The following is a 24,361-nucleotide window of genomic DNA, read 5'->3' as shown; positions in this document are numbered from 1 at the left end:
CTTGTGGAGTAACGCTGGTGGTAGGCGTCGCACGGCCCCGGAAGCGCCCCCGGCCCCGCGGTCCGCCCGACGAAGATGGCCGGCCGCCGCTTCGAGACGACCATGGCCCGCGACATGGAGCGCGTCGCGTCGCGGCTCCACGAGGTCGACGACCGGAAGACGGTCTGCGAGAAGCTGCGCGAGCGCAAGCTCGGCAACACGCAGACGTCCATCGTCTTCGGCTTCGACGAGATGAACTACCAGACCGACGCCCAGAGCCGCCAGAAGGACATCCTGCGGAAGCAGGACCGCGGCGGCGCCATCGACGGCAAGGCGATGAAGAAGACGCTCACGGCGACGCACTTCGTGCTCGGCAACGACGACGTCAAGTGGACGACGAACGCGACCCAGGAGGACCCCACGGGCCGCATGCACGAGTTCATCGGCGTGCTCAACGCCGACACGACGAAGAAGTCGTCCTGCTACTTCGGGAGCGACGAGATGACGTACCGGACGACGGCGCGCGACTCCATGGACATGGACATGGACGCCGCGTCCAAGCAGGGCACGTCGAACATGCGCGCCCAGGCCAAGAAGCTCAAGGCCGAGCTCAGCGGCCACAATTTTGTGTTGGGCAACGACGTGCTCAACTACTCGACGACGTCCGCGACGTCCTTCAAGTACGAGTCCGAGTCCGCGCTCGCGGCGCAGGGCACGCTCATCAAGGAGGTCAAGGCCGACCTGCGCAAGGAGCACTTCAACTTTGGCAACGAGGTCGTCCAGTACGAGACCGACGCCCAGCGGTCCATGAAGAACGGCGAGATCACGCCCGCGCGCCTCGGCGAGATGAAGCACGACGCCAAGGCCGCCCAGGACCTCAAAATCAAGCTCCTCGCCACGTCCGTCGTCATCGGCGACGACCCGACCTACATGCGGTGAGCAAGGGGGTTTCGTCGGCGGCGGCGCCCGAGGGCGCCGCGCGCCGGCAACGACGACCCCCCGATTCCCCTCGCTCCGAACGTCCCCCGCGCCGTCCTCTAGCTTCCGCGAGGCCTAGTGGTTGGCGACGTCGCGGGGCTTCTTCGTCTTGAGGGGCAGCTTGCCCGCGGTCATGAACGTCTCGAGCTTCGCCGCGCTCGGCTTGCGCGTCGTGCCGTGGGCCGCCGCCGCGGCTTTGATGGCGTCCTCGGCGGCCGATGGCGACAGGCCGTGCTTCGCCTGGGCAGGACAAGAGTGCGAAATTCCCACCTTCAAAGGCTCCTCTCTCGGCCATTTTCCACTCGTTTCGGCTGATTTTTGGACGAGCGATCATCTCTCGGAACGGTCTCGAAGCGTGGATGTTTTTTCCAGAACGCGCGCGCGTGGAACAATCACGTTGAAGAGACGTTGAATCACCCTTGTCCTGCCCTGTGCTTCGCGCCGAGCCACATGGCCATGCCCATCGACGTCCGATTCACGCCGCCGGAGCAGTGGAAGAGGATCTTCGCGTTCGGGTCCGCGGCGGCGGCGTCGACGAAGGCCTTGGCCGCCGCGTAGGCGCCGTCGGCGTGGACGCTCTGGCGCAGGTAGTTGCCGGACCCGAACGCGGACGCCATGGCCCCGTCGACGTCCGACGCGTACCACGCGGCCTCGTCGTCGCCCAAGAAGGACAGGACGCGCGTGATGCCCCGGCCTTTGACGAAGGCCACCCACGCGGCGACCTCGGCGTCGGACACGCAGCCCGCGGCCTCGCCCGTGTTGCTCTGGAGGCCCGGCCGCAGGCTCCCGAAGGCCGCGGCGTCGAGGGCGCTCGCCGGCGCGAAGTTGTACCGCAGCCGCTCCGCCTCCTGAGCCGCGCGCCGCTTCCGGTAGAGGGCGTAGAGCGCCGCGCCGGCGGCGGCCGCGGCGGCCAGCGCGAGGCCGCCCTTTGCTCCCATTGCGAAGAACTTGGGCTGCCGGGCCGATGGTGAGGAAGGCAAGCGTTCTTCAACGCCGGGCAGCCCCGCGTTTTACCTGTCCACGAGCTGCCCGAGCATGGCGCTCGCGCGGGGCATGAGCGTGCGCAAGTCGCTGGACACGCACGAGACCTGCGTGTCGAGCTGCGTCGAGACGCTCAAGACCATGGAGCCGTCGCTGCTGAAGCCGGAGGTCGTGGCGCAGCTCAGCGCCGGCGCGGGCGACCGGTCCGCCTTCGTCCTCGGCGCCGGCGAGGTGCTGGCGACGGAGACGGCGCTGACGGGCGGCAAGGGCTCGTCCCTCGCCATCCTCAACGCCATCGCCGGCGTCGCCGTGCCGACCTTCTTCTGCGTCACGACCGCGGCCTACCGCGCGCACTTTTCGACGGCCGAGTCGGAGGCGCTGCTCGCGGGGCTCCAGGCCCTCAGCGACGGCTTCCGCCCGAGCGCCGGGTCGCCGTCGAAGCGGTCGGAGCTGGAGAACGCGGCCGAGGCCAACGGCATGGCCGAGCTCTTCGCCAAGGCCGCCGAACTTCGCGCGCACATCGCGGCGTCGCCGCTCTCCGACGCCGCCGAGGCCGCGGTCGGCGCCGCGCTCGCCGCGGCGAGCCTGGCGGAGCGGCCCGTCGCCGTGCGGTCGTCGGCGACGTCGGAGGACGGCGCCGAGGCGTCCTTCGCGGGGCAGCACGACACGTTCCTCTCAGGGCAGCACAAGAGAGCGAAATTCCCAACTTCACAGGCTCCTATCTCGGTTGTTTTCCACTCGTTTCGGCTGATTTTTGGACGAGCGATCATCTCTCGGAACGGTCTCGAAGCGTGGATGCTTTTTCCGGAACGCGCGCGCGCGGAACACTCACGTTGAAGCGACGTTGAATCACTCTTGTGCTGCCCAGGTTCCTCTACCAGCGGGGCCTCGGCGCCGTCGTCGCGAGCGTCAAGGCGTGCTGGGCGTCGGCCTTCACGGACCGCGCCGTCGAATACCGCCACCGGCACGGCGTGCCCCACGCGGGCACGGTCATGGCCGTCGTCGTCCAGGACATGGTCGAGTCGACGGTCGCGGGCACCGCGTTCTCCGTCGAGCTGAACACGGGCTTCCCGGCGGCGCAGGTCGCCGCGTCCTACGGCCTCGGCGAGGCCGTCGTCTCCGGCGAGGTCACGTCCGACGAGTGGCTCTTCGACCGCAGTAAGCTGGCGTGCATCAAGCGCGTGCTCGGGAGCAAGAAGTGCGAGTACGTGCCCAGGAGGGGCGCGTCCGGCTGCGACAAAGTCGCCGTGGAGGAGCGGCGGCGCGCGCGCTTCTGCATGGACCTGGACACGGCGCGGCGCGTCGCGGCGGCGACGCTCAAGGTGCGGGCCGTCTACGAGCAGCTCTTCGGCTACGACGACGTCGACACGGAGTTCGCCGTCAGCGGCGCGGACACGGTGCTCCACCTCCAGTCGCGGCCCGTCGTCGCGCTCGGCGCGAAGGAGATCCTCACCGTGGACCGGCGCGCCGCGCGGAGCCGCGTCGTCGCCAAGGGGAGCTACTCGCTCCTCGGGGCGGTCGCGGGCACGTGCCGCGTGATCCGCAACTTCGAGGATCTCATCAGCGGCAAGGCGTCGATTCGGCCCGACGACGTCGTCGTCACGGCGAAGACGTCGAACTACTGGAACCAGTACCTGACGTCGCTCCGCGGCATCGTCACGGAGGACGGCAGCCCGACGGCGCATCCCATGTTGATCGGCCGCGAGCGGCGCCTCGCGGTGCTCTGCGGCGTCCCGGGCGTCGTCGACAAGCTCGCGAAGCTCGACGGGCGGCCCGTCACGCTCGACGGCCTGACCAAGGCCGTCTACGCGGGCCACCTCGAGCTCCACTCCGCGAGCCGCTTCGAGCTCGAGGGCGAGTTCCGAGTCCAGGCGCCGACGCCGCCGAAGAAGGACTCGGACGTCTTGGCCTTCCTCAAGTCCTACGGCCGCTGCCGCTTCGCCGACGACGACGTCTGGATCCACAACCCGAACTCGCCGCTGTCGCCGTGGTTCGCGGCGCTGCGGACCTCGGTGTATCCCGCGCGCGCCGCGCTCCTCGAGGCGGCCCTGGGCGCGAACGCCCCGAAGCCGGACGTCTTCTGCGGCGACTTCCGGATCTTCGAGGACGGCGTCGTCGCCGACAAGTTCGTGCCCATCGAGGACACGCTCCGCGCGTTCCAGAACGTCGGCTTGGCCGAGTGCCGGCAGTACCACGACGCCGTCGACGACGCGGGCCGCCGCTACCACCGCGCCTGCGCGGCCTTCGCGGCGGCGCCGTCCGTGGCGACGTGGCGAGCCTACGCCGCCGCCTTCGCGCCGCTCCACGCGGCGCTCTGGCTCTCTTTTTTTTGGCGCATGCACGTCAAGCAGCTGTCGAGCGCGTTGGCCGCGGACCACGGCGTCGCGCACGTGCACTACGACGAGATGCTCACGCTGGCCCACGACGAGCTCGGCAAGCACGACGAGGACGCGCGCTTCACCAACGAGCTCGTGGATTTGGCCGACGAGCTGCGCCACGAGTGCCTGTCCGGCGCGGAGCAACTGGCGCACGCGCGCGAGGGCTCGGTGTCCCACGAGGCGAAGCATCTCGAGGCCGTCCGGGCCCTCGCGGCGAAGGACCCCGCCGTCGCGGCGAAGCTGCGGGGCATCGCCGCGCGGTACCGCGTTCTGAAGGACACGGACGTCGGCCGGGAGCCGCCCTACGCGGCCGTTTTGGAGAAGGTCACGGAGGCCATCGAGCAGGGCGCCTGCCGCGCCCACGACCACGCCGACGACGCGATCGTCGAGTACTACCCCGAGGCGCCCGCCGTGCACGAGGCCGCGAAGCAGGCGACGTACGCGCGAACGCAGAATTCGAACGCGCACCACTGGAAGTGGCGCGGCACGGCGCTCGTGCGCCTGGGGCTCAAGCAGGTCGCGGACGCGCTCGAGCTCGACTTCGCGGACCTGGTCACGTCCGCGGCGTCGCTCGAGGACGTGGAAAAGCGCGTCGCCGCGTACGAGCGGTGGCTCGAGACCGCGCCCATGTCCGCGCGGACGACGCACGCGAACGCGCTGTTCGCGTCCTTCGGCCTCGCCAACACGACCCGCGACGGCGGCTCCGCCTTCGACCTCCACGCGTTGCCGCCGCCGAGGGACGCCGACTCGACGGTGCGCGCGAAGCTCGAGACGGCCGTCGAGGCCGGCGCGCGGCTCTACGGCGACGACGAGGTCCGGCCCGCGGACAAGGTGGCAGAATTCCCGGGCTTCAGTCCGCCGGAGACGCCGGGCGCCGCGCGCCGCGCGATCGAGTAGGTAAGGCGCTTGCCACAGGCGTCCGTGAGGCAGCTGCCTGAATTTCGCCTAGATGCGTCTCTAAACGAAGGGGTCCCGGGAGGAGTCGCGGGAGGAGCGGCGGGCGGTCGGGCGGCGCGGAGCGGCGTCGCACCTCAGAATTTCGCGATCGTCCAAACAAAAGCAGTGCCAGGCAAAAATTAATCCATCTGCTTTAACGGCTCGTCGCCGGCCTCTCGGAGCGTAGACCCAATGTCGGCGCGGGCGCTGGTCGAGCGCGTCGTCGAGCGGCATCGAACCTTGCGCCGGGTAAGTACGGCCACCCGTCCGCCGGTGCACGACGACCTCGAGCATGGCAAGTCGCGGCGCCCGTCGCACGATTCGAGGCGCTCGGGCAGGGAGAGCGCGAAGGAGGAGTGGCGGGCCTTCGCGGTCGTCGCCGCCGTCTCCGCGATATGCGTGTTATATAACATCGTCACCGTATTCATGCCGAAACCCGTCGGCCTCGTCGAGACGTCCGGGCGACACGCGGGCGCCGTCGGTTGCGAGATCCGCGCGACGATCTGCGCCGCGGACGCGCTCCAGATGTCCTGCCTCGCGCTCTCGCGCATATCCGCCTACGCCATGTACCCGTCGCTCGTGCTCCTCTTCGTCACGAAGGCGCACGGCCTCCGCACGTTCCTCGGCCGGTCGTGTCTGGCCGTCTGGGTGCCGTTCCACGACCTCCACGCGCTCCACGCGGCGTGCGGCCGCGCCGTCGGCGTGTGCGCGTTGATCCACGGCGTCGGCCACGTCGCGCGCTGGGCGATCCGCGGCGATTCCCGTTTCCTCTACGCGCACGTGACGGGCCGCACGGGCGTGCTCGCGCTGCTCGCCGCGCCCGTCGTCGTGCTGCCCATGGCCTGGGGGCGGCTCCGCAAGAAGGTGCGCTACGAGGTGCGCAAGGGCCTCCACACGGCCGGGGCGCTCGCCATGGGCATCGCCGTCGCGCTCCACGCGCCGAAGTCGGTCGTCGCCTACGTCGTGGGCCCGGCCCTCGCGGTGTACGCCGCCGACGTGCTCTACCAGGTCTTCGCCCTCACGTTCCACATCAGACGACTGTATTCCATCGCTTGGAGCGCGGCGTGCAGCTCTCCTTCGAGAACCCGCCGGGCTTCCGCGCGGACGCCGTCGGCTACGTCTACGTGATGATCCCCTGGATCGCCAAGGACCAGTGGCACGCCTTCTCGCTCTACCAGTCGCCGGAGCACCCGGGCTACTCGTCGGTGTGCGTCTCCGCCGTCGGCGACTGGACGCGCAAGCTCCACGCGGAGGTCACGTTCGACACGGTGCGCCCCTGCTACGTCACCGGCCCCTTCACGAGCCCCTACGCGACGGCGTCGAACTTCGACAATCTGGTGCTGGTCGCGTCGGGCATCGGCATCACGCCGGCGATCAACATCCTCGCGGCCGCCAAGGAGACGCGGCGCTGCAACCTGTTGTGGATGTGCCGGGACGCGTCGCTCGTCGAGTTCTACCTCAGCGCGGTGGAATTCGACGACGACGGCTACACCGTCGTCTACTACACGGGCAAGCGCGAGCTCTGCGTCGACACGAGCCGCCTCCCGGCGCGGGTCCTCGTCTTCGCGAAGCGTCCGAACCTGCCCCGGGCGATCCAGGGCCTCATCCACGCCATCGAGACGGGCACCGGCCTCCCCGAGGACGCCGTCCAGGCCTCGGAGGAGGCCAAGGCCCGGGCGTCGGACGCGCACCGGCGCCAGAGCGAGCCCGGCGACGCGCCCATGGACCGCTTCGCCGCCGCGGTGCGCGCCGCGCTCCGCGCCGACGGCCGCGACGACGTCGTCGACCGCTTCGTGCTCGCCGGCGGCGCCAAGGGCGTCGGCCCGGACGCGCTCGCGGCCGTCGCGGCGCGCCACGGCGCGGACCTGTCGGAGGCCGACGCGGCGCGGGTCGCCGCGGAGCTGCCCTCGCGCGAGGCCCTCGGCGCCTTCGTCCACGCCCACGCGAACGCCATGGGCCACGCGCCCTCGCTCGCCGAGTTCGACGTCCACGGCGAGTCGCCCGACTCGCTCCGCGAGGAGTTCTCCCAGTCCCACGAGTCGTCGAAGAACTCCGTGAGCGCCGCCGACATCTTCGGCGAGGCGGGCGTCGACGTCGACCGCGAGGCGTTCTTCGACGCGTGCGGTGCGCGGCTCTCGCGGTGGGAGATCCTCTACTGCGGCGGCGCGCAGCCCGTCGTCGACGCGCTCACGAAGTTCTCGCGCGAGTTCTTCATCTCCTTCCGCAAGGAGAAGTTCGACTGGTGATTCGTCCCCGTCGAGCTGCTAAGTTTCCCGGTCGTTGATCAATTGCTAAACTCACGCGTCTGGACGTCGCCGCCTTCAACATCGTGATCCGGCCGACCTTGCAGTCGTTGTGAACCGGGCAACGGGCTGCCAAACGATGGAAGCCACAACCTTGTAAACGACAACCATGCCCGTGACCATCTTCCGCGGCAATACGGCGTCGGAGCTGCACGTGTCGTCGTCGCGCGTCGCGCCCGTCGAGGACGACGGCGACGCCGGCGCGGCTGCCGTACGGCTCCGAAACGACGCGGCCGTCGAGCGGCGGCTGCGAGCCCTCGAGGAGCGCGAGGCCGCGGTGCTCCGGCGCGAGGCCGCCGTGCTCCAGCGCGAGACGGACGCGCGGCAGCGGGAGACGGACGCGCGGGAGCGGGAGAAGTCCGCGTCGCTGCGCGAGGCCGACGCGCGCAGGGTCGGCGCGGCCGCGGCGCCGAAAGCCGAGGAGACCGAGGACCCGCTGAGCAACGCCGTCAAGATCGTCGACGCCTACCAGAACTCCGGCGGCGAGGTGCCCCTGGGCGTCCACGTCCTCGAGGTCACGGCCTTGCAGCAGGCCGTGACGCTCCTCCGGAACAACGGCGACCGCTTCCACCACCAGCTCAAGGAGCTCAAGCAGCGCGAGGAGACCGTGCTGCGCGATTGGAAGGGGACTTTCCGGGAGATGGACCTGCGCAAGGCGCAGAAGTCGCTCGACAAGGCCATGGGCGAGAGCCGGGAGCAGGAGCAGGCGCTCGTCGAGCAGTTCAACGAGATGCGCGACGCGGGCGTCGAGCGCTTCGTGCCGCTCCTGCTCCACACGGTCGAGAAGTTCGACGCGCGCTACGAGCGGGCGGCGAACGCGCCCGGCGGCGAGGCCGCGCTCCGCGGCATCGAGGCTCTCGTGAAACCGTTCCGGAGGTCCAAGCCCGAGATCCACCAAAAACCGCCCTGCGCCGAGGAGGTCAACTCCCAGGCGACGCTCATGCGCCTGCTGACGCGCGCCGTCGCCGCGGCGCCGGAGCTGCGGCGGCTCGCGGACGACTGCGTCCGCGCGGTGCGAGCGTCGCTACCGGACGCGCACGTCGAGGTCGTGCCGAGCCCCCAGCCCGTCAAGTCCATCCGGCGCTGCCTCCAGAAGACGCAGTGCGACTACGGCGGCGACTACACGCGGATCTCCGACTACGTGCGCTGCACGATCCTCTGCGACCGCCTCGTCGAGGTCCGAGACGCGCTCGCGTGGCTGCTGGAGGCCCGCGCGGACCGCTTCGAGGTCATCCGCGTCAAGGATCGCATCACGCGGTCCTGGGACCCGGAGCTCTCGGGGGGCAACCGCGACGTCATGGTCAACGGGCGCCTCGCGCTCGGCCGCGACCACGACTTCGTCGTCGAGATCCAGCTCCACGTGCGGTCCCTCTTCGAGCTCAAGGGGGACCTGCATGTGCTCTACGAGGGCGCGCGCATCCTCGGCGCCATGGAGGCGACGACGACGACGCACGACGGCGTGCTCTCGGACGACGCGCTCGCGCGCGCGCGGCGCGGCATCATCCGGAAGCTCGTCGTCAAGCACACGATCGTCAGCGAGGACCAGCGCCGGGACGTCGCGAAGCTGCTGACGACGGAGCCCTGCGCGCTGCTCGAGTGCAACCTCTACCGCGCGACGGACGCGACGGGCGCCGAGCCCGCGTTCCGGGGCTGGTCGCTCGCGGCGCTCGCGCTGCCGGACCCGACGCTCGGGCCGACGGCGCCGGCGTGCCGGCGGCTCCGGGTCCTGGATCTGTGCGGCCTCGGTCTGACGGGGAACGTGCCGCCGGGCATCGGGGAACTGCGGTCCCTCGAGTGGCTCAACCTGCAGGAGAACGAGCTCGCGGGCGCGCTGCCCGCGGCGCTCGGCACGCTGCCCCGCCTGAAGCGCTTCTCCGTGCACACGAACCAGCTGAGCGGCGAGCTGCCCGACTTTTCGCGGGCGTCGAATTTGGAGAAGTTCTCCGCGCACACGAACCGCTTCGTCGGCGCCATCCCCGAACATTGGTCGAGGACGCTCAAGGACTTCAAGGTCCACCGCAACGCGCTGACGGGCCCCTGCCCCGACTTTGGCGCCTGCACGAAGCTCAAGGCCGTCTGGGCCTTCCAGAACGCGCTCGACCCGGAGACGCCCGCGACGCTCATGAAGCTCGCGTCGTGCGACGTGCTCATCCGCGACCCCGTCGAGGCGGAGCGCGCCGCCGTCGACGCCCAGGCCGGCGGCGGCCCCGTGTTCCGGCGCCTGCGGGGCGAGCCGGGCATCTCGATCCGCGCGGACGCGGCGCGGCCGGACCGGCGCCGCTTCTTCCTCGGCTCCGTGCTCGGCGCCGACGGCGCCGTCGCGACGTCCGGCGTGGCCTACTACGAGGTCGCGCTCCACACCGACGACCCCAAGTCCTTCGAGGTCGGCTTCGCGGGGCCCGCCTTCGAGCGGAGCGACGCGGAGGTCGTGACGTCCTTGCACGACGACCCGCACGCGTGGGCCGCGACACCGTCCGCGAAGAAGGGCGACACGGTGCGCCTCGCGGCGCTGCTCGACGCGGGCATCGTGGGCTACGCGGTCAACGACGGGCCCTGGCGGCTCGTCGCGCGGAGCGGCGCCATCGCGCGCGACGGCGCCTTTCCCCTCTTCGCGGCGTCGGGCGGCGCGGTCCTGGGCTTCCGGGCCGCGGCGCCCTTCGCCCACGCGACGCCCGACGCCGCCGTCGTCGACGCGCTCAAACTCGAGGTCGAGAAGAGCGACCGCGCCGAGGAGGCCATCGCGCACTCGCAGCGCATCCACGACGAGCAGGACGCGCGCGCGCTGATGGCGTCGGGCTCCGCGCGCGTCGTCGACATCAACGGCCAGAAGGTGCTCATGTAAGGTTGTACTTTAGGGGTTACTAGTAGTCTCCCGAACCCTCGTCGGCTTCCATTTCTGCGCGTTCTTCCTCTAAGCAACGCTCGATCTGGACAGCGGTGTGTCGCAATCGTCCAAGGAGTTCTTGCCGCTTGAGGACGTCCCAGTCGGCAGTGAGCGTCTCTGCCTCTTCCACAAATTCGCGGGGTGATTCCCAGAAGTACTGTTCATTCGCGGCGTAGAGAGCGCGGTACGCGCGATACGGGTCGCTCCAGTGTCGTAGCGCGCGGAAAAAGCGCGCGTCGGTTCTATCTCCGTGACCCTCTATGAACATCATGCATCGGTGTCCGCGCTCATCGGCAGGCCCGGGGTAGCTCCCGACCTCACGGACCCACCGCGTCCAGTGATCCTTGAAGAACCGCTCGGTTCGGTCGCTGAAGTCCTCGTGCCGGTCGACGTGCTCCATCGCCGCGACGATCCGCTCGAGGCCGTCGAAGGAGGGTTCGAAGATCCGCATGGCCCATTCTGGGATGTAACGCTTGTAATGGTGTGGGTCCCCCTGAAAGACCTCTTCGGCGACGAGCGTCGGCTCCAGCAACCAGGCCGCGCGGACGATGTTCGCCTCGTCCGCGTCGGTGACTTTGCGACAAGCTTCGTAGAGGCGGTCCTCACGACGGATGGCTCGCAGGCGGCTCACCAGCTCGAGGCACTGAGCCACGGGCCGGTAGCGACCTTTCGTGAGGACAAGACGCGCCGCGCTTCGCATCTCCTTCGACACGAGTTTGGCGCGGCTAACCGCCTCGGCAGGCAGGAATTCGAGGGCGACGGTCCACGCCTGCGCAGTCATGCGTGACGGCCGCAGCGCGGCGGTGACGGATCGCGTCTTAGGACGGCGTGTTTGGCTGGCCATGAGCAATCGATTTTAAACGAGCTGGGACGATGCCCGGCCGGGAAGGTCTACTGGTAAATATGAATTCATGATGGCCTCAATCAAACGCCGTGTCGATGGCTATGTGGGCAGCCCTCCTCGGCGCCTTGGCCTACGCCTATGAGGCCGTCGTCGTCGACGTCGCGGACCGAAGCGCAAACAGCCCCCTGCTCAAGGGCTACCACTTCTCGCCTTTGAACCACCAGATCTACGGCGTCTACAGCCAGATGGTCTACGACGAGAGCTTCGAGCAGAGCCTGTCGGACCTCGGCGGCGCCAGGTCGCTGGGCTGGTCCGGCGACGCCACGTGGGTCAACGACAGCGCCGCGTTCAACGGCAACGTCTCCGTGCGACTCGAGCCTGGCGCGCGGCTCTCGAACCGGGGCCTGTACCACCAGGGCTTCGCGCTCGAGGCCGGCGAGCCCTACGAGTTCTACGCCTTCGCCCGGGGCGCGTGCGAGCTCACGGTGGCCCTCGAGGACTGGGGCGACGTGCAGGCGACGGGCGCGGCGACGCGGCCGGCGACCGCGGCGACGCTCGCGACGGAGGACTTTACGGTGTCCGGCGACAACTGGACGCGCGTCGACGCGTTGCTGAAACCGACGGCGGGCACGACCTGCGGCCGCGCGGCCGTCGGCGCGCCGCCGCTGGACTGCGGCGGCGAGACGGCCGAGGGCAACGACGGCTGCCGGGTCTGCGGGGGGGCGCTGACGCTGTCGTCGGACCGCGAGTGCGACGTCGACTTCGTCTACCTCCAGCCGGGCGCCTGGGGCCGCTTCGCGGGCTTGCCGGTGCACAAGGGCGCCGGCGACGCCCTGCGCGACTCCGGCGCGACGTTTCTGCGGTGGGGCGGCACCTTCACCGAGACGGCGACGGCGCCGCGGAGCGCGGGCGACGGCTGGCGCCTCTACGCCGGCCCGGCCTCCGAGCGGCCGCCCTACACGGCGGACCACGCCAACGTCAAGCCGACGAAGCTGCGGCGCTGGAGCCGGGGCTGGGGCGCCTTCGAGGCGCTGGACTTGTGCGACGCCGCGGGCCTGGGCGCGTGCGCGGTGGCGCTGCCGCACTGGACGGCGCCCGACGCGTTGGCGGACTTCGTCGAGGCCGTCGCCGCGAGCCACGATCTGAAGACGGTCGTCGTGCAGATCGGCAACGAGCTCTGCCCGGAGGCGTTCCTGCGGAATTCGTCGCTTCTGGGCTTCGGCTTCGCGGACCAAGTGGCCGCGATGGAGACGCGCGCGAATGCGTTGGGCTATCCCCACGAGCTCCGCTACGTCTACGGCACGTTCCAGGGCCTGACGGGCCCGGACCGGCGCTGCGCGCGAAACGCGACGGCGCGCGACCTCGCGAGGGAACTCGCGGACGCGGCGGGCCCCTGCGACCGCGTCTTCTTCGACTTCCACTCGACGCCGTCCTTCGCGTCCGACGGCCCGCGGAACGCCGCCGACGCCCTGGACGCGCTCGCGCCCGCGGGGTGCAAAGTTGGTCTCGTCGTCTTCGAGCAGAACGCGTGCCGCGACGGCGAGCGCTTCGGGGCGGCCCTAGACCGCGCGGCGGCCTTCAACGCGCTCGCGGCCCTGGGGACGCGCGTGGCCGCCGCGGCGTCGTCCCAGCTCTGGACCGCCGGGTCCCACTACGACGGCTGCGGCGAGGGCCACGCGGTGCTGCTGCCGGACCAAGTCCTGCTCGAGCCGCCGTACCACGCGATGCGCCTGAGCTACGCGTCGCACCACGGCACGCGCCTCGCCGTCGGCGACGCCGCGAACCTCTCCGTCGCCGCGTCGGCCGCGTCAAACGGCGGGCTGTTCCTGCGGGTGGCGAACGGGCTGAACGCGACGCGGCCCGTGGCGCCGGTCTTCGCCAACGCGTCGGCCGCGACGTGCGCCGCGAAGGCGACCGTGCTGGCGTCGCCGCTGGCCGGCGAGGCGTACGCGCGCGAGGCCGGCGGCTGGAACGGGCCGGACGCGCCGAGTTTCGTCGCGCCGGTCGCCGCCGAGGTGGGATGCGCGGTCGTCGGCGACGGTTTCGCGCGGCTCGAGCGCTTCGACATGCCCCCGCTGTCGCTGGTGGTGTTTGAGGTGAGCGTGGAGACGCAATAAACTCCTCGTTTCCCTTCAACATGCATCGGATAGATTCGGATTTCAACTTGAAGCCATCTCTTGAAGCCGCCGCCACCACGATGATGAGTCGCAATGCTGTCGTGTCAGCAGCGCTGCTGCTGGCGACGGCGTGCGCTCTGAAGCCGGTCGAGCGCCGCGCCGCCGTGCAGGGCCTCGTCGGCGCGGCGATCGTGCCGCAGCTGCCGCCGCTGCCCGCCGCCGCCGCCGCCGCCGTCGCGCTCAAGTCCATCGAGTGGAGCGCCACGGACGGCTTCGACAGCGACTTCCCGTCGCAGATCGACTTCATCGAGTTCGACGAGAAGGCCTACAAGGCCATGCGCGACGACCCGCGGCGCACGCCCAAGTTCACCAAGGCCATCGCGAACCGCCTGAAGGCGCTCGGCCCCGACGCCGTCGTCCTCGACCTCGGCACGGGCCCCTTCTGCGTGCTGGCGCTCGTCGCGGCCAAGTACGGCGCGAAAAAGGTCTATGCGGTGGAGGCGAACCCGGAGGCCGCGCGGCGCGCCAAGGCGTTCATCGCCAAGTGCGAGAAGCCGAACGCGAGCGGCCGCGACGGCGAGGGCGTCATCCCACTCGCGCCGGGCCAGATCGAGGTCATCGAGGGCTTCTCGACGAAGCTCGAGCTCCCGCAGAAGGTGGATTTGTGCGTCTTTGAGATCTGCGGCTCCATCGCGTCGGAGGAGGGCCTGTACGCGACGATGAAGGACGCGAAGGCCAGGCACCTCAAGAACCCCGACGACCCGGGGTCCTACATCCCCCAGCGCTGCCAGACCTACGCGGCGCCCGTGAGCTACGCCCTGCACAACCTGCTGACGCCGCCGTCCTACGACTGGTCCAAGATCGCCGGCAAGGACCCGATCCGCTTCAACTGCCGCGACGAGGCGCTGCAGCTCCTCGCGCCGCCGCAGCTGCTCGAGGACGTGAACTTCGCGGGGCCGCTGCCGTCCCTGCCGGCGACGGTGTCGACGAAGCTCGCTTTTAATGTCGACGCCGCGTCGCTGCAGCGCGCGGAGGCGAACTACGCCGACGCGTTCGCGAACGAGCGGCAATTGCAGTCGCTGCTGGTCAAGGAGGACGGCTCCAAGGCGTCGGCCGCGGCGACGAGCGCGGACATCGCCGCCAAGTTCTCCGGGCTGGCCATGTGGCCCACGCTCGTCCTCGACGACGACGCCGCGACTTTGGTGAAAAGCCGCGGCGCGAACGGCGAGGCCCAGAAGAGCCACTGGCAGACGGTCCTCCAGCTCCTCGCCGACGCGCCCGTCGCCGTCGCGGCCGGCACCACGATCTCCCTCGCCTTCGACGCGAAGCTCGACAAGGACGTCACGAAGGCCGCGGCCTACAAGCTCGGGGGGAGCATCGCGTAAGGGAGTCGAGGTTTTCCAAGGGGGTGCGCAACGATCTCTCCGTGCGCGACCAGCGTGGGGTTTGCGCACCGCAGAGCCCGCGTCGCCGTGGGCCGCCGGAGCGCCGGTTCCAAGGGCGCCGCAGCTGGCGACGAAGTCGACCGTCGTGGCGCGTACGGCGTCGGCTTCGCGGCCCGTTTGGGGGACTCGGGCGGATATCTCTGCGCTTCGCCTTGGTTGATTGAGGTTGCAGCCGAGCTCGGCTCGTAGCTCAGCCTCGCCCAAGTATGGTCGTCCGACGGGCCTCGATTCTCCTTCTCACCCTCGTGGTGGATGTGTTCTCCCTGTTGCCGCGCGGCAACACCCTGCCGCGCCACGCGGCGCGCAGCGGGCGCCAGACGGCCCAGATGCTCGCGCGAAAACAGCGTCCTTCCACGTTTCCTTCGCCGGTTCGGCGCGCCGCTCCTTCGCCAGCCCCGGAGGGCCCCACGTCCCCCCCGCGCCCCCGAGAGACACGCCGCAGACCCTCTCGCGTCCACAGGTGGGCGCGCCCGCCGCTTCCGACGCGTTCGGCAAGGTCGCGGACGACTGCGGCGCCGCGGCGGACCTCTTCGCGAAGACGGGCCCGACGGTGGGCGAGCTCGCGAGCAAGTCGGCGACGGTCGCCGGCGCGGCGCTCGCCGGCGTGCTCATGCCCGGGTCGCTCGTCGTGTCCGGCGTCGGCGCGCTCGTCGGCGGAAGCGTGACGCGCCTGGCCGTCGCGCCGACGCTCGTCGAGGGCCGCTACAAGGCCATGCAGGCGAAGATCGCGGGCCTCCTGCGGGACGCCGCCGTCGCCGGCGACTGGACCACCGTGACGTCCGCGGAGGTCGACGCCGTCGTCCGCGAGTACGGCCTGCCCGGCGACTACTCGGTCGCGCTGCTCTGCCAGATCTACACCAAGTACCTCCTCGAGGTCATGCGCATGCCCGACGTCAAGACGGCGGAGATGAACGATCTCGTCGCCCTCCGCGAGATCCTCGGGTTGGACGCGGAGGCGGCCGGCAACGCGCACTACGACGTCGCCGTCGAGGTCTACGGCCAGCTCCAGTGGACGGGCGACGAGGTCCTCAAAGACCCCGAGTCCGCGGAGCACAAGACCGTGTCCAAGCTCCTCTTCCTCTCGGACCGCGCCTTCGCGGGCACGGCGGCCGACAGCGTGAGCGACGAGGCCTACGGCTACGAGGTCGGGCGGGTCCGGGCCGTCTTCGGGCTGGAGCAGGCGGACCTCGAGGACCGCTGCTCGGCCATCGCCGCGCCCTTCTACGACCGGGCCCTCGCGGGCACGCTGGAGAAGCTCGACTCCGTGAACCCGGACATGCTCGCGCGCGCGCGTGCGAAGCTCGGCATCACCGACCAGACGGCGTCGGACATGCACCTCGACTGCTACACGGCCGAGGTCGGCGAGCTCCTGGCGGCCAACGGCAACTCGCTCTCCGACGCCGACGACGCGCGTTTGGAATCCCTGGCGACGATCCTCGCCGTGCCCAAGGACGCGGCCGCCGAGGCGACGGCGACGCTCACGGTGCCGCTCTACGTCGCCGCGACGCGCGACGCCGTCGAGGCGGGCATCGGCGCCGACGACGCGGCGGCGGCGGCGCTCGGGCCGTCGCTCGACAAGATGAAGGTCGACCTGCGGCTGACGGACAGCGCGGCCGAGGGCGTCTTCCGGTCCGCGGTGCGGGAGGTGCTCGCGGCGCCCTACAAGGCCGCCACGGACGCGCTGAAGCTCCAGAACACGCCGGGAGCGTTGGCGTCCGTGTCGCGGCTCATGGACGTGCAGAAGGGCGTCGAGACCGTCGTGAAGACGGCGCCGTTCCTGTCCGGCGCGGACGCGGGGTCGTTCTTCGACGATTTGTTGGGCGTCACGGGCAAGTCGCTGCCCCTGTCGCTCTACAAGCTCGTCTACGTCGAGAAGCTCGGCGACGCGCTCGACGACGGCGCCAAGGCCGAGCTCGGCGCGCTCGCGAAGACGCTCTCGCTCACGCCGTCCGACACGGCGCTCGTCCACGAGCAGATCCTCGCGCCGAAGCTCGACATCAAGCTCGGCGAGATGCTCCGGGAGGCGACGCCGGACCGGACGGACTTGGACGCCTGGGTCGCCAACGTCGACTTCCCGGCGGCGCTCCTCAAGGAGAAGATGGAGCGGGCCTACACGGACCGCATCCGCGCCTACAGCTCCGAGAACTCGATCCTCTCCGTGGAGCGCAAGGCCCAGCTCGATTCGCTCCAGGCGTTCCTCGAGCTCTCGGACGAGGACGTCTACGCCGCGAAGAAGGCGACGTTCCTGCCGACGTACGCGAAATCCGCGCTCGAGGCCATGGGCGCGTCCGGCGGCGGCATCGTCGCCGACGAGTACAAGGAGGGCCTCGCGAAGCTCCAGGCGCGCCTCGACCTCCGCGACGAGGACGCCCAGACGGCCTTCGCGGCCGCGGCGAAGGATCGCCTGCAGCCTCTGGTCGAGGGCGTCGTCGGCGCCTTCGAGGAGATCGTGCTGACGCCGGAGCAGCTCGCGAAGAAGCGGGGCATCGACGCCGGCGACGACCTCAACGTCGACAAGGGCGCCGGCGGCACCTTCGGCATCGACGAGGGCGCGGCCGTCGGCGCCGGGTCGCCGGAGAAGGTGCTCTCGGAGCTCGCGGCCGTCGTCGACTTCGTGCTCGGCAACGGGTTGGCGACGGAGCCGGAGGAGCTCGGCGGCGCCTGGACCTACGCCGTGGACTGCGCCGCGCTCGTCCCGCCGGACCTCCGGGCGGACCTCTTCAAGCAGTGCGTGCTCTCGTCGCTCCAGGTCTCCGAGGGCGACGCGATCACGGACGCGAAGAAGGAGCGCTACGCGAACGCCGTCTTCCACCTGCCGGGCGTCCTCGGCGTCGACGACGTCGACGCGGCCAAGGCCAAGCAGGAGGTCGGCAACACCATCGCCCAGAAGTACTGCGGCGCGGCCCTCGCCCAAAAAGCGACGCTCGACGGCGCGGACGCGGCCTTCGTCGCGAACCTCGAGGAGAAGCTCGGCGTCGACCTCGGCGACGTGTCCTTCGCCGCGAAGAAGAACGCCCTGCTCGACAAGCTCAACAAGGTGTCCCAGGGCTACAACGACCCGAACACCGCGGCCAAGGCCGCCGAGCTCCGGGACGCGGCCGTCGCCATGGGCATCGACCTCAAGAAGGACCTCGGCCTGCCGGCGAACAAGGTCCAGGCCCTCTTCGCCGCCGAGGCCGTCGCGGCCATCGAGGGCGACGACGACGACGCCGCGGCGGCCGTCGGCGACGTCGCCGACGGCTACGGCCTCGGCGCGGACGAGGCGTCGTCCTACCTCGTCGCGCTGGCGGACAAGGTCTGCCTCGAGTGCATCGACAACGCCAAGGCGGACCTCATCACGAAGAAGCCGGTCAACGCCTGCGAGTCCCTCGACAAGCTCCTCCTCTACCACCAGTTCGCGAATTTGGACGACGGCGCGCTCGGCGCCGCGGCCGCGTCGAAGAAGGACGAGATGGTCTCCCTCTACGCCAACTACTGCAACGCGCGCGGGCCCGAGATCGAGGCCAAGGCCGTCGCCCTCAAGGAGCTCATGGCCTAGGCCGTCCCCGTTCCCCCGCCCCCCCCGCCCGCCTCTTCCCGCTTAAGCTCGCTCGAGGTTTACTACACGAGCCCGGGCGCGCCGTAGGCCTCGCGCTGGTAGCTCGGCGCGGAGCTCGGCGGCGTCCAGAGCGTCGCCGCGCGGTCCCGGGGCTCCGCGGCGTAGGCCGCGTCGACGGGCGGAGGCACGGCGCCGGCGACCTCCTCGAGGAACAGCACCTCGCAGAACCGCCGCCGCGTCTCCAGGGGGAGCTCGTCGAGGCGCGCGAAGGCCGCGGCGAAGTAGGCGTCGAGGCCCGCGGTCCGCGCCGCGACCTGCGCCGGCGCGAGCGCGACGCCGAGCGCCGCGCGCGCGTAGATCTTCGGCGGGAAGGCCGGCAGCGTCGCGCCGGAGCGGCGCAGCACGCGGTAGGCGCCGCGGAACGTCGAGTAGCGCTGCGTGCTCTCGAGGGAGCGCCGCGTGGCGCTGCAGGTCACGTGGAGTTTGTAGTAGACGCCGGCCCGCGCGTCCGCCGAGAAAAGGGTAATTTTGGCCTCGCCGGAGCGCCCGAGCAGCGACGACGCGCGCTCTCGCGTGCTCGACGTCTCCTCCTCCATGGCGCGTATCGCGTCTGGTCCGCGTCAACCTCGTCGGGTCGAAAACTCCATCATGTGGGGCGGCATTGTATAGCTTCAATTTGGGAGTTTTTGTTTCGTTGAACCTAGCACGAGCTGAGTGATGGGCCATCGTCGAGTTGTGGCTTCTTTTGCTGCGCCGCCGTGGCCGGCCAGCGCCAGGAGCTGCGCGACGACGCCTGCGCCCGCGCGTCGCAGGCCTGGTGGGACGCGAACGTGCCCTGGGCGGCGCAGCAGCTGACGACGCGCGATCTCTACGTCTCCTGCCGCGGCGAGGTCATCCCCTTCACCGTGGAGCTCCGCGGCGACCTCGAAAACGACGCGGACTTCGTCGCCGACGAGATCTTCGGGCGGACGGCCTGCGCCGACGAGCCCCTGGAGGCGCGGCGCGCCGTCGTGCTGGAGGGGTTGCGGGACGAGCGGAGGCGGCCGAGCTCGCGGAGCCACACACCTTTACGCCTCCTGCGGTCCCTGCCGGACCGCGACGGCCTGCCCCGCCTCCTCGCGGACCTGGGCTACGCGGGCACGGGCGTCGAGGTCGGCACGCACCGCGGCGAGTTCGCCGCGAAGCTGCTGAACGGCTCCGCGCTGTCGGAGCTGCACCTCGTGGACCTCTGGGCCGCCGTCGACTTCTACGACGCGGACCGGGCCGGCGACGTCGCGGCGACGCGGGCGGCCGTGGCGCCCTACGGCCGCCGGGCCGCACTGCGCGAGGGCCTCGCGTCGCTCGACGCCGCGCGGGCCTTCCCGGACGCGAGTTTGGACTTCGTGTACCTTGACGCGGAGCACACGTACAGCGGCGTCCGGGGCGACCTCGAGGCCTGGTGGCCCAAGCTGCGGCGCGGCGGCCTCTTCGCGGGCAACGACTACCACGCGGGCTGGGTGCGCCCCGCGGGCTACTACTTCGGCACGAAGGACGCGGTCGACGAGTTCTTCCTCCGCGCGGACCACCGCGTCTACGCGACGACGACGAGCGCGATCCCGACGGCGGGCGAGGTCGTCCTCCCGGACTGGTACGTGTTGAAATGCGCCTAGTAACGGAAGTGGGGGGGTCGCCATGCTCAGGCCCGCGCCTTGCGCAAAGCGACGACCGCCGCGGCCGCGAAGGCGACGCCGGCGACCACCAGCGGCGCGCGCGCCGGCGCGGGCGCGGCGGCGTCGCCGTCGAGGTGGCGCCGCACGTCCGCGGCGTAGTCGTAGGCGACGCCGGGCTTCATGATGGGCAGCGTGCCGTGGAGGAGGCACTGGAGCCGGATGGACCACTCGCGCCGCAAGTTGTAGGACCACGACTCCGCGCGGCGCTGCTGCGACGCGCCGAGCACGTGGGAGCTCGCGAGCACGCGCGTCGCGCGCGGCACGCGGATCTTCTGGTAGACCTCGGCCGCCGCCGCGAGCGCCGCGTCCGTCGGGTCGAATGTTCCGTGTTCGCAGCAGAAGCGCTTCAGGCAGAGCGCGAGGACGCCGACGTCCTCCATGGCCTGCATGGCGCCTTGGCCGATGTAGGGCACGGGCGGGTGCGCCGCGTCGCCCACCAGAAACACGCGGCCCTTGACCCACGTGGTGAGCGGGTCCCGCGCGAAGATGCCCACGCGGATGACGGAGTCCGGCGGGCCCCGGAGCGGTTCTAGCAGCGCGGCGTCCCAGCCGTCCCGCTCGAGGTCGTTCGCCAACGCTCCGGCCTGCGTCGCGGCCTCGGCGGGCGCGAGCGGGCCCCAGTTCTCCGCGACGGTCTCCGCGGGGAAGTAGAGCTGGAAGACCGTCTCCTGTTCGCCCGTGGGGTAGTAGCACGCGTGGCATTTCGTCGTAGAAGAACTGGGAAAGCAGATGCCGCGCACGGGCCGGGCCACCGGCGCGGAGCCCATGAGGCAGGTCACGCCCGTGAAGTGCGCGGGCAGGTCCGCGCCGGCGACGGCGCGCCGGGCCTGCGACTTGAGGCCGTCGGCGCCGAAGATCACCTTGGCCTTGCGCGCGCCCTCGGCCGTGCGGACGACGGCGCCGCCGGGTATTTCTGTAACCTCCTCGACGCGGGACCCGAACTCGACGACGATCCCCGCGGCCCGGGCCGCGTCGCAGAGCGCCTGCTGCAGCTTCCAGCGCCGGATGCCCAGGCTCTGGAGCTCCGGGTCGCCGCAGAGCTCCTTCTCCTCCGCGACGGCGACCTCGGTCCCGTCGTGGCGCAGCCAGCGCCGGTAGACGTAGGGGTAGCCCGCCTCGCGCACGGCCGCGAGGAGCGCCGGCGACGCGTCGCGCAGCACGCGCAGCCCGTTGGCGTAGAGGCCGATGCCGCCGCCGACGCCGTCGCCGAAGGCCGGCGCCTGCTCCAGGACCAGGATCTCCGAGCCCTCGAGGCCGCAGTGCGTCTTGAGCGCGAGGGCCAGCGTCAAGCCGCCGATGCCGGCGCCGGCGATGATGACGGTCGGGTCGGCCATGCGCTCGCTCGACGACGGGGCGCAAGTCGAGAGCGGGTGAGGACGCGGCATTCGGCGGCGAGTTGCCTTTTTTGTTGAAGTGAGTGCAGTTGCAATAAAACGCAGAGGCAGCCCGTCACAGGAGATTCACGGCTTCGGCCCCTTCCTGTTGCCGCAGCGCTGCAGCACGCGCCGCCACGCGAATGGATCCGGGCGACGCCATCAACAAGGTGCATCCGCTCGGCGACGCCGCCGAAACAGCGGGCCGGGCAGCCCGCGCCGTCGACGACGCCAGAATCTACCCCTGGTGGCCCCGGAAGAAGAAGCCGGCCGCGACGAAGGCGGAGAAGCCGGCGAAGGCGGAGAAGGCGGAGCCCAAGGCGGCCTGGGCGCGCCGTTAAAAAACCGAGGGCTCTTAGAGGGCACGTCAAGCGAGCTCACCTCCAACTCCTACGTGCTCGGCGGCGTCGTCTTCATCGTCGTCGCATTGCTCGGCTTCGCGCTCCGCAACTCGTAGCCGCTGCGCGCCCCTGTACAGTAATAAGTTGTGTAGTAGTACTGCGTAGTAGAGTGAGACGTACGCCGCACGCACGGGTCCGCTGTGGAGCGAGACGCGCGCCTCGAAGAGGACCGTCGGCGGCACCCGCTCGCGCGTCGACACGCAACCTCACGAGAGTGTTACGGGGCGACCTCGAGCTGGACGAGGAGCACGGTGACGTTGTCGCCCGAGCCGAGGCGCAGCGCGCGGTCGACGAGGTGGGCCGCGACGGCCTTCGGGTGGTCGCCCGCGTCGAAGCGGCGGCCCGCGACGGCGACGGCCTCCGCGGGCGCGACGACGTCCCAGAGGCCGTCCGTCGCCAGGAGCAGGAAGGAATCCCCGGGCCGGAGCGCCTCGGCGACGACCTCCGGCGTCGCCACGAGCAGGTCCGCGGCGAAGGACCCGTCGTGGCCCTCCGGGTACGCGAAGCAGGGACTCTCGCGGCCGTCGCACGGCCAGCCCTTGAAGTCGACGTCGCCGATGGCGCGCGTCACGGCGACCTCGCCGCAGACGCGGTGGATCTCGTTGAGGCGCACGCGCTCGTGCGCGTCCGCGAAGATCTCGTCGTCGGCCAGATCCATCGCGTGCAGCCGCCCGACGCAGAGATCCGTCTCCGCGGTGACCCAGCCGCCGGCGGCCTCGACGCGCGCGGCCTCGGACGAGCCCGGCGCCGGCGCGTGGGGCGCGCTCAGGGGCACGGGCGCCCCTTTCCGGCCGAGGACGCACGCGCAGTCGCCGCAGTTCGCGACGACGGCTCGTGGGCTTGAACCCCCGCCGCACTCGAGCACGAGCGCGAGCGCCGTCGCGCCGGCGTCCGGCGACGCGTCGCCCCGCGCGGCCTCGGCGCAGTAGGCCGCGTCGAGCGCGAGGAACGATGTTTCTAAAGCGGCCGCCGGGTCCTCGGACTTTTGGAATTCTTCGTAGAACAGACCGTGCAATTCGTCGCGGCAGCGCGCGGCGACGTCGAAGCCGCTGTGGCCGTCGTAGACGGCGAAGTAGGCCGCGCCCTCGAGGCCCGCCGGCGGCGCCGGGCCGTCGGCGCACGCGTCCTCGTTGTGGCGCCGGATGCCCTTCTCGCAGACGGCGCCGCTCCGGTACCGGAGGCCCGGCGCGGTCCGCCAGGGGCTCCCCTCCTCGGCGAAGAAGCCGCCCGTGATGGCGTCGCCCGTCTCCTCGAAGGCGTCGGCCGGCGGCGGCGGCGACGGCGCGTAGCCCGCGCGGAGGTGCGGCGGCACGTACTTCTTCGGCGCCGCCGCGGGCGCCGGCGCGGGCTCCGCGGCCGTCTTGCCGTGGAAGGGCCTCGCGCTCGACTTGCGGCAGAGGGCGCCGCCGTCGTCGCCGGCCGGCGGGGGCGTCGGGGGCGGCGGCGTCCCGAGCGGCGGCCGCAGCGGCGACGACAGCGGGAACTGGCGCGCGGGCGACGTCGCCGCGCGGCTCCGCGGCGGGCTCAGCGGGCTCGCGCAGGCGTCGCCGCTGCCGCGCCGCCGCGAGCTCGACTTCTTGCGCACGCCGTGGGCGTCGCCCTGGGAGCAGGGGCTCCCCGACGGCGACTCGTCGGTGGAAGCGGACCGGCTCCGGCTGAACGGGAGCGACGCCGCGCGGCGCCGCCGGATGCGCGCGACGACGACGGCCAGGGACCGGTGGAACCCGAGGAGCCAGGCGCACATGTCGTCGTAGGACGGCGCGCGGAAGTGGCACGCGGCGACGTCCGCCGCGGGGCCCCGGTCCACCACCAACTTGAACGCGGTGGCGCCGTGCTGCGGCGACGTGCCGACGACGCGGCACCGCGTCAGGTTCAGCGTCGCGCCGCGCCGGCCGCGGCCGCCGGCGTCGACGGCGAGCTCCTCGAGCGCCTCGACGAAGACGTCGTCGGCGTCGCTGTCGCTGTCGTCGGCGCCGTCGGGCCGCCGCGGGTCCCGGCCCGGCGCGAGCACGCGGAGCCGCCCGCCGGCGAGCTCGCAGTAGCACGCGCGCCAGGACCCGCCGCCGTCGAGCCGCTCGAGGCGGCCCGTGACCGTGTCCTTGGCCGTGAGCTTCTCTTCGACGGCGAGGAGCGTGCCTGTCGTTCATTTTTTCAGGGTTTGTGCGATGGTACTCGGACGCGGCGGGACGCGCGGGGCTGCGAGTAGCTCTGCGAGAGCCGCGCCGTCGACGGGATGGCGAAGCGCTCCCCTACGAGGTTCGACGTGAGCGGGTCGGGAAGCCGGCGCGGGCGGACGCGGCGGCCGCGCGCGACGACGAGCTGTGCCAGAGGGCGCCGTCGCCGCGCCGCAGGCTCCCGGACGCGAGGCCGCGGGGCGAGCCGCCGGCGCCGCGCGGCGGCGGCGGCGGCGCGCCCGGCGACGCCGGCGACTGCGGCGAGGTGGACAACAGGGAATGGAGGGATCCCTTCGACCCCGCCTTGCGAATCGATTGCTC

At 71.2% G+C, this 24,361-nt stretch overlaps 3 protein-coding genes across 3 annotated transcripts; 2 read left to right on the top strand and 1 right to left on the bottom strand.

Annotated features, from left to right (window-relative positions):
* Positions 1 to 408: 408 nt before the first annotated feature.
* Positions 409 to 10,397, top strand: AURANDRAFT_63827 (hypothetical protein; the record flags this gene model as incomplete). Its single annotated transcript, XM_009038541.1, has 7 exons — positions 409 to 914; positions 1,983 to 2,606; positions 2,807 to 5,209; positions 5,591 to 6,260; positions 6,311 to 7,494; positions 7,603 to 7,651; positions 7,704 to 10,397. The coding sequence occupies 7 exons, from the start codon at positions 409 to 411 to the stop codon at positions 10,395 to 10,397; spliced, it is 8,130 nt and encodes a 2,709-aa protein (XP_009036789.1).
* A 981-nt stretch (positions 10,398 to 11,378) lies between these two features.
* Positions 11,379 to 20,032, top strand: AURANDRAFT_63826 (hypothetical protein; the record flags this gene model as incomplete). The annotated part of the gene is made up of 4 exons (XM_009038542.1): positions 11,379 to 13,379; positions 13,571 to 14,740; positions 15,306 to 18,356; positions 19,088 to 20,032. The coding sequence occupies 4 exons, from the start codon at positions 11,379 to 11,381 to the stop codon at positions 20,030 to 20,032; spliced, it is 7,167 nt and encodes a 2,388-aa protein (XP_009036790.1).
* A 2,051-nt stretch (positions 20,033 to 22,083) lies between these two features.
* Positions 22,084 to 22,953, bottom strand: AURANDRAFT_25955 (hypothetical protein; the record flags this gene model as incomplete). The annotated part of the gene is made up of 2 exons (XM_009038273.1): positions 22,084 to 22,503; positions 22,567 to 22,953. Coding segments are annotated over 2 exons (807 nt in total), but the record flags the coding sequence as incomplete, so codon positions are not given.
* Positions 22,954 to 24,361: the final 1,408 nt, after the last annotated feature.

This window comes from Aureococcus anophagefferens (assembly GCF_000186865.1).
Source record: "Aureococcus anophagefferens unplaced genomic scaffold AURANscaffold_8, whole genome shotgun sequence".
Taxonomy (NCBI): Eukaryota; class Pelagophyceae; order Pelagomonadales; family Pelagomonadaceae; genus Aureococcus; species Aureococcus anophagefferens.
The sequence above is the reverse complement of the archived record's forward strand: the minus strand, read 5'-3'. Positions and strand labels throughout refer to the sequence as shown.